Below are 9145 nucleotides of genomic sequence, written 5' to 3'. Positions count from 1 at the left end.
GAGATAGTAAGCAAGGATGTGGAAGCAGGAGTGATGGAATTCTTTCAGAAAGGAACCATGCAGAAAAATCTGAATGAAACAAGAATCACACTAGTACCTAAAAGCAGCCATGCTCAACTTGTGGGAGACTACAGGCCTATAGCTTGTTGCAATACTCTGTACAAAGTCATATCAAAAATGCTATGCATGAGGCTAAAGGGAGTACTTCCAGGACTTATCTCAAAAAATCAGAGTGCTTTTGTCACAGGGAGGAGCATAGTACAAAATGTCTTAATTTGCCAAGATCTAGTAAGACTGTACAATAGGAAAGCATCAGTGAAAAGCTGCCTCATCAAGATAGATTTGAGGAAGGCCTATGATACAGTAGAATGGGACTTTGTTCAGGAGATGCTTCATGCTCTAAATTTCCCACACAGATTCATCCAATGGACAATGCAGTGCATCACAACAACCAGGTACTCAATAGCTCTAAATGGTGGAGCATATGGGAGTATTGAAGGAAAAAGGGGGTTGAGACAAGGTGATCTAATATCACCTCTAATATTTGTGATCTATATGGAGTATTTCTCAAGGATAATGAAACAAGTAGTTACAATGCAGGGTTTTGAATTCCACACCAAATGTAAAGGGCTTAAATTGAATCACTTATGTTTTGTTGATGATGTTTTGCTATTTTGCAAGGGAGAATTGCCATCAATACTATTGATGCTGAGGGGCTTAGCCACATTTTCAGAAGCTTCAGGGCTAAAAACCAATGAAGCTAAATCTAACATCTATAGTGCAAATATGAATGAACATGATTTGGGTGACTTATGTGAAATAACTGGTTATAAAAGAGGTACTATGCCATTCAGATATCTGGGAGTTCCAATTTCAGCTAAGAAGATCTCAAGCATGGATTGTGAAATGCTAGTAGATAAGATGTGTGCTAGAATCAAAAGCTGGGGCTCAAGGAACCTATCCTATGCTGGAAGAGTGATGTTAATAAACTCAGTACTGCTGCACATTCACACTTATTGGTCCTCTATCTTCATACTCCCAAAGAAGATAACAAAGAACATCACAACTATATGCAGGAACTTCTTATGGGATGGGAAAACAAACACAAATAGGGTGCCACTGATTGCTTGGGAACTCATATGCAGGCCCAAAATAGAGGGTGGACTGGGGATTATAGACTGTGAAACTTGGAACCAAGCGGCCATAGCCAAGTATGTATGGAATATAGCAAATAAAGCTGATAGCCTGTGGGAAGAAGAAGGATTGGTGGCAATACAAACCGCCACAGGACTGCAGTTGGTACTGGAGGAAAATTTGTTCCATCAAGGATCAATTTGCTGAAGGATTTGATCAGCAGAAGTGGTTGGCAAACAAAGGAAAATATACAGTGAAAAGTGGCTACACATGGAAACAAGGGACAAGGGAAAGATAGGCAAGTAGCAGATGGATATGGAGTGGAAACAACATCCCAAAGCATAGCTTCATCTGCTGGTTAGCTATGCACAAGAGACTTCAGACAAGAGAAAGACTGGCCAAACTAGGGATATGCAAGGAAACACAATGTGCTATATGTGAGGCAGGAATAGAAACAACTGAGCACCTATTCTTTGAATGTGACTATTCAAGGACATGCCTGAGTGAGATACTGAAATGGCTACAAATTGGAGTGCAGCAGTACAAGCTAGAAGGATTATGGAGAAGAATGACAAGAAATTCAAGAGGCAAAGCTTACAGAAACATCACCAGTTCTATCTTAGCAGCTACAATGTACCACATTTGGAAATCAAGAAATGATGCACTGTGGAATCTCAAAGTCCAACGACCCCAGAAGCTGATAGAGACTGTGAAAGAGGAATGCAGGCTGGTCATGCAGGAAATCCTGGGAAAGAAGGCAACATCACAAAGACAAAAAGCATGGATACACAAGCTAATGTAAATAGAATAGAAATAGAAGAATAGAAAATTGATGTAATAGAATAGCTTTGAAGTGAGGAGTAGGATCTACAAGGAGAACAGTCTGTACATTTGAATTTTGGGTTGGTGATTAATAAGAATATCTCTCTTTCACCAAAAAAAAAAAGAATTTACTCTAATTAACCTTGTATTTTTATTTTATTTTTAATTCCGCGTATTTAACTTCGCAACTGCTTGATATACTCACTCTCGAATGTAGTGAACGAAAGAAAAAGAAGAAACAAGAAACCTAAGAGCGATAATGTGAGTTTCTTTCACATTCAATAGTGCTTACGAACTATACACATTGAACGACTTGCATGCATACAATCAAAAATTTAGAGAACTTACAGAGGTTGTAAGAGGCTTCTACAGCTCGTATCTGGTTTTGCTTATAATTGTTCTTATGGTTTTGGCCTCGTCAAATATCACATTAACATATAATATGTACCTTAAGATATAGTAGTAGACATTTAGACTAGTTTGGCATCGGAAAGTAAGATCAGCTACAAATCTTTGAGAAAATTGAACTTTCAAGAAATCAATGTTCCTTCAAAGAAAATTAGTATGAGCTAGCTAATTATCCATAGAAAAATTGCACATAACCGTTCTATTTCAAGTAAGCCTAATAATCAAAGATAACTTACGAGCATTACTTAGTTGATTAGCATGAACTTGAAATGGTATTGAGATTGATACAGTTTAAACCCTCAATTTCCTGAGTATCAATCGAAGAGATGAATATATGATATTGACTTAACTGCTTCGACATGAAAATTAGATAAATTAAAAAAGATAATATCCTTAAGGATTAGCTCAGGGGGAAAAAGATGTACTCCAACACATGTCACAACCCAGTTATACTTATACATACATAAGGGGAAAAAACTAAAATAGTCTGTACAGTCGCAATTGTTTGACCTTTCATCCTTCTTGAACTTGGCTTTGCTCCTGCAAATATGTACAAAACTTTGAAAACATCGCAAATGTTAAAAAGCAACTTACAAGATATGTATATATAGTTACATACCTCAACCTTTATCAATTTTATAAGCAAAGTTTTCACTTTTCACATACCCTCTGATGGATTTATCAATTTATAAACTTTGTCATCAATTAATTAATTAAATCTACTTAACTATCTTTAAGTATATAATCAAAGTTTCACATACCCCTTGTTTGGATTTTAGGTACCTAAGGACTTCCATCCTTGATCGGCAAACATGTCTCGTACTTTTCTCAATGTAGTACTGCAAGAAATTAAACACCATAATAAGAAGTTAATTCTAATCACCAGTCACGCATTAGTGTACATCAGATTTAACTCTAAATCAGATTGTTGCATGCAAAAGAAGATATATGTCTAAGGGTCTAGAAGCAAATTAATTGAAAATTCTATAACAAGTAGGAAAGAGGATGTTAATGTATTATTTATTACTGTATCTTTGTGGCCAGAAGTGATTCCATTTTTCCTAACTCGAACTTCAATTATCCAGCCTTTAGGTAAGGTGAAATCCTCAGCATTAATCCTTTCACGTTTGCATCTTTTTTCCTCTAAATTTCCACTTTGATCTGGTGAAGAAGTACTACTAGTTGCAGCCTTATGTGCCCTTCTATTTACCCTTCTAGGGTTAGTTCTTCTTTCCACCTGGGATTTAATACCAGATTCAGTAGCTTCTTTTTTTCCATTGACCTCAACTTTCAACATCTCTAAATCTTTATCATCACCATTTTCTTGCATGTCCATTTTTTGAGAACCATCTGCACTAGCTTTCTGTTGTAATTCCTCATTAAGAAATTGATGAACATCTTTGTGGCTTTGATCATCACTTGAAATATTCCCATCTAGACGATGATCCCATTCATCACCATCAAAAATTGGATCAAGTTCATAGAATATATCATGGTAATCCATCAATTTGTTATAGCTAGGTTTTGTCCTCAAAATTTAACAGAAAAATCTTTGAAAACGAAATTACATAAACAGATTCCACGAAAGGAAAGACAAAGAGAGTAGGAAAAAAAAAAAAAAAGAAACAGAAAGTAATTTTATGTGAGAAAAGATTCTTTCGATACAAAATGAAATGGAGGAGAAAGAAGAGAGTAGACTGTTTGAGTAAAGGCCAAGTAGAGATGATAGATATGAGAGGATGGCACCGTTACTTTTCTGCTTCTGTCCAAACAATCACTTACTCTCTCCATTTAAACGTGGAAGTGATCACTATTTCCTTTTCTATTTTCTACATTTTAAATTTTATTCCTTTTTAAACTTTTTAAGCTGTTATTACATTATTTTAAGATAACACTGAAAAGTAACAATATTATTGGGAAAAAAATAATGTTATTATTGTTTACTTGCACATTAAGAAGAGCTAGATTACCATGCATTTGGTTTTTTTTATTATTTTATTTTATCTAATATTGCAAAGCTAGCTATGTGGAAGAGATAAATGTATTGTTAGGGTAAAGTATAAATAAACTTCCGTTAACTAAATTCATACATTATTTTATTGAAAATACTAAATAAACGAGTAATTTTTTATCTGGAATCATTTATGTCGTTACCGATTTTTAAGATGTGGAAGGTCAGGAGGAACTGTCGGTTATGGCAACCCTGACCGTTAAGTCTGTTATTTACAATAATTATGTTATTTTTGTCGTTTAATTGTCGGCCGAAAACTTTACTAAATGGTGTTGTTTACTTGGCGTTTGTCAATCTCATCAAAGATGATAATTATAATAATGATTAATGGATAATATTATTTTTTATATTTATCGATTAATTAAGGGGTTTTAACCATTGCGTTATCACTAAATTAAAAATAAGAAATAATTAAAGTAGAATAAAAATTAAGTTCTTCCCATTTGCGATGTGCGATAAAGTAAACTTAAGGAATAGCAGTGATAAGAATCATATTTTGTTGAATATTGTAGTTAATTAATTAGTGTAAGATCTCTCCTGAATGCAATTTACATTGCTACAAACAACAAAGGTATATTTTGTACTCTGGTGATCAACAAATGTCAGAAATTTCTGTTGTAGTCTTTCACTTTTGAAATGATTACTTTTTCCTTTATTCCAAAATCCACAAAGACGATCACTTTCCTAATTTTAGGGTAAAAAGTCATTTTATTATAAATTTTCGTTAGCTAAATTCATACTATATAATTTTATTGGATTATTAAATGAACGAGTAATTTTTTGTTTGGAATCATTTATGTCGTTACGAATTTAAGATATGAAAAGTCGGGAGAAGTGTCGTTTATGGCCGTCTGACCGTTAAGTCTGTTATTACAATAATTATGTTATTTTTATCGTTTAATTGTCGGCTGAAAACTTTACAAAATGATATTTACTTATCGTTTGTCAATCTCATTAAAGGTATAATTGTAATAATTAATGATTAATGGCTAATATTATTTTTTCATATTTATCGATTAATTAAGGGCTTTAAACCATTGCATTATCATTAGAAAATAAAAATAAGAAATAACTAAAGTAGAATAAACATTAAGTTCTTCCCATAGGAATGATAAGAATCATATTTTGTTGAAATGTTAAAAAAAAAATATAATTAGTGTAAGATCTCTACTGTTAAAAAATATTACTCCCTCCGTTTTAATTTATGTGAACCTATTTCATTTTTAGTCCGTGTCAAAAAGAATGACCTCTTTCCCTATTTGGAAATAATTTACCTTTATGCAATAATTTATAGCCACACAAAATATATGTGCTTCATTTTACCCCACAAATTCAAAAGTCTTCTCTCTTTTCTTAAACCTTCGTGCCCAGTCAAATAGGTTTACATAAAATTGAAACGGAGGGAGTATGTACTTTGGTGGTCAATAAATGTCAGAAATTTCTGTTGTAGTCTTACACTTTTGAAAATTTTCCGTTTATTTTAAAATCTTTAAATCCAACTTTCAATATAAAATGTAATAGAGTGCTCCTTATCTTCTCTAACAATATTCGTCATTTTCTTTAAATTATGACAGCAGTGAATCGAAACCACTTAATTACTTTCAATTCGATCTTTCAAAAAAGTTCCTTGGATTTTTCTCTGAATGTATATACGCCATGCTGTCTTGATATTCTTGCAACAGTTTGCAGTATTATCAATTAATCTTTTCTCTATACTTGTTCATCCCAAGTGACCTTAGATTGCAAACGTATCCTTTGAGAAGTTCTTTTTTGGGGATTTTATTAGGAATTGATTAAATTCACCATTTTAGAGTAAAAATACTGATTCAAGATGTTCAGTTGTATGATAATCTTTCAATTTTATTGTTGTCTTCGAAATTTCGTGGCATTATGAGATAAAATTTTATCAGTGCTTCTCTTTGATCTGCACTCGCCAATTTAACAAGGGATTACGTTATTAAGCACCATATTATCTGAATCTTGTTTAGATTCTACGCGGCCACGTGTATTTAATTGTAAATTTTTTATGTGGCGCCCAATCTTGCGTCACCCATTAAATTTGTACCTACTTTTAAAAAAAATTTAATTGATATCCAATCTTTGGATAACTTCAAATACAAACACTTTTCTCTTCTTCTATACTGTTGTCTGCTTCTTCTTTATGCTTAGATCGTTTCTTCTTCTTAGTTGCAAGATGGGTTTTGTAATGACCCGGTCGGTCGTTTTGAGAGTATTAGCCCCGATCCCCTATTTACTTTTCCCCTGTATCATTTTATGCTTATGTGACTTCTGAGAAATTTGTTTTTCGTTTGTGAGTGAAATGGGACACTTAGTCCCTGAAATGGAAACTTAAGTTCTAAGAGTTTGACCGTAGTTGGAACTGTGTGAAGACGACTCCGGAATGGAGTTTCATCGGTTTCGGTAGCTCCGTTGCGTGATTTTTGACTTAGGAACGTGTCTGGACTGTGATTTAGAGGTTCGTAGCTGAATTAAGCTTGAAATGGCGAAAGTTAAATTTTTGGGAAGTGTGACCGGGAGTGGACTTTTTTATATCGGGGTTGGATTCCGATTCCGAAAGTGGGAGTAGGTCCATAATGTCAAATATGGCTTGTGTGCGAAATTTGGGGTCAATCGGACGTGACTTGATAGGTTTCGGCATCGGTTGTAGAAGTTTGAAGTTTCAAAGTTCATTAAGCTTGAATTGAGGTGCGATTCGTGTTTTTGTGGTTGTTTGATGTGATTTGAGAGCTCGACTAAGTTCGTATGGTGTTTTAGGACTTGTCGTTATGCTAGGTTGAGGTCCCGGGGGGCCTCGGGTTGATTTCGGGTGGTTAACGGATCATTTGGAGTTGTGTTGGATTTGTTGAAGCATTGCTGCACCTAGTGTAATCGCACCTACGCACTTGGGCCGCAGGTGCGGCACGGAAGAAGCGGCCATTGACCTGCAGAACCGAATCTGGGCCTACCCAGCTGGGACCACAGGTGCGGTCAGAGTCCCGCAGAAGTGGACTCGCAGGGGCGAAGGATGGAGCGCAAAAGCGGGCGCGTAGGTGTGGCCCTTGCTCGCATAAGCAAACTCTGAGGACTTAAGTGAAGTCCGCACCTGCGATGGTTTTTCGTAGGTGCGGAACCATAGAAAAGAAATCGATAGGCAGAAAAGGGGAAATTTTGAAGGTTAGATCTCAGTTTCATTTTGGCACTTTGAGAGCTCGGATTGAGGCAAAAATTCAAGGGTTTTCAGAGGAAACTATTGGGTAATGATTCTTGACTCGTTTTTATTATTTTCCACTAATCTATCATTAATTTCATCATTTAATTAAGGATTTGGGTTGAGAAATTTAGGGAAATAGTTGGAAAGTTCTTCAACCGAATTTTTGGATTTTGATTGAGATTTTGGTATCGGATTTGAGTAATTTTGGTATGGGTGGACTTGTGGTTGAATGAGCGTTCGTATTTTGTGACTTTTACCCGAATGTGAGACGTGGGCCCGGATCGACTTTTGGAGCGAATTTTTAATTTCTTGCTAAAGTCTTGATTTCATTAATTAGATTAGTTTCTTATAGTTATATTTGTAGAATGTAATTGCTTTTGGCTAGATTTGGGCTATTCGGAGTCAGAAAATCGTGGAAAAGGCATTCTTACTGATTGATTGAGCTAGGTTCGATGTAAGTGGCTTTTCTAACCTTGTGTGGGGGAAATCCCTAAGGATTTGGTGCTATTGTGACACTTCTATGATATGTGAGTGCCGCGTACGCGAGGTGACGAGTGCGTACACGGGCTAATTATTGTAAAGTACGGTTTTATATTGAACAGTAACCTGTTATATCTTAAACGAGTTATCCCAGCATGTGTATTTATCCTGTTTAGCTTAATATCGCGTGTACGTGTCTTAAATGCTTATTTGTAATCTGTGCAGCATGCTTAGTTGTTTTCATACTTTTCCTTGACTTGTATTTAGTCTTAAACTGTAGGATTTCTTGCTGTTAATTATTGTTGCAAATGATTTCGAGCTATGTATTTACTTTGGGACTACGAGGCGGTACCTCGGGAGATCCCCTGTTGATTTACTTTTAGGATTACGAGGAGGTACCTCGGGGGATCCCCGTTGCATATTTACTTGTAGGACTACGAGGCGCTACCTCGGGAGATCCCCCGCTGTATATATACTTTTGGGACTACGAGGTGGTACCTCGGGAGAACCCCTGTTGAGTATTTACTTTTGGGACTACGAGATGGTATTTCGGGAGCGTCCCTATGTGTTTACCCTATGTGTTGTGTTGTTATTTTCTAAAATTTCTCACTGCTAATTCTTAGTCTTTCATTATACTGCTATTTCTTCTGCCTTATTTGTTATATTCTAATAGGGCCCTGACTTGACCTCGTCACTATTCGGTCGAGGTTAGACTTGGCACTTACTAGGTACCGTTGTGGTGTACTCATGCTACTCTTCTGCACATGTTTTGTGTGTAGACCCAGGTACCTCCTACCAGCCTCGCTACTAGTTGAGAGTGCTGTCGCGCCCCCTTTTTCTCGCGAATTGGGTTTATGAAATTTGGGAGGACAACTCGTTCCCTTTTGGGGAATTGGGTTTGATTTGAAGAGTCGCCACCTAATGATTAAAGTGCATTAGGACACTAAGAAGGGTTTGATTTGAATAACCAGAGATTGGGTAAGGGTTTGAAATTATCCCAAGGGGAAGGTGTTAGGCACCCCTCAGGATCCACTAGTGTGGTTCCCGGCCAAACTATTGTTGTGAACTTAAGCGCAAAT

General features: G+C 35.9%; 1 protein-coding gene across 1 annotated transcript; it reads left to right on the top strand.

The window, feature by feature from the left end:
* Nucleotides 1-1498: 1498 nt before the first annotated feature.
* On the top strand, nt 1499-1936 carry LOC109210275. Its single transcript, XM_019373672.1, has one exon. It carries the CDS (start codon nt 1499-1501, stop codon nt 1934-1936), a length of 438 nt encoding a protein of 145 aa, XP_019229217.1.
* The last annotated feature ends 7209 nt before the right edge of the window (nt 1937-9145 follow it).

The sequence above is a fragment of the Nicotiana attenuata genome, unplaced genomic scaffold, assembly GCF_001879085.1.
Source record: "Nicotiana attenuata strain UT unplaced genomic scaffold, NIATTr2, whole genome shotgun sequence".
Classification (NCBI taxonomy): domain Eukaryota; kingdom Viridiplantae; phylum Streptophyta; class Magnoliopsida; order Solanales; family Solanaceae; genus Nicotiana; species Nicotiana attenuata.
This window is presented reverse-complemented; position numbering and strand designations above follow the sequence as displayed.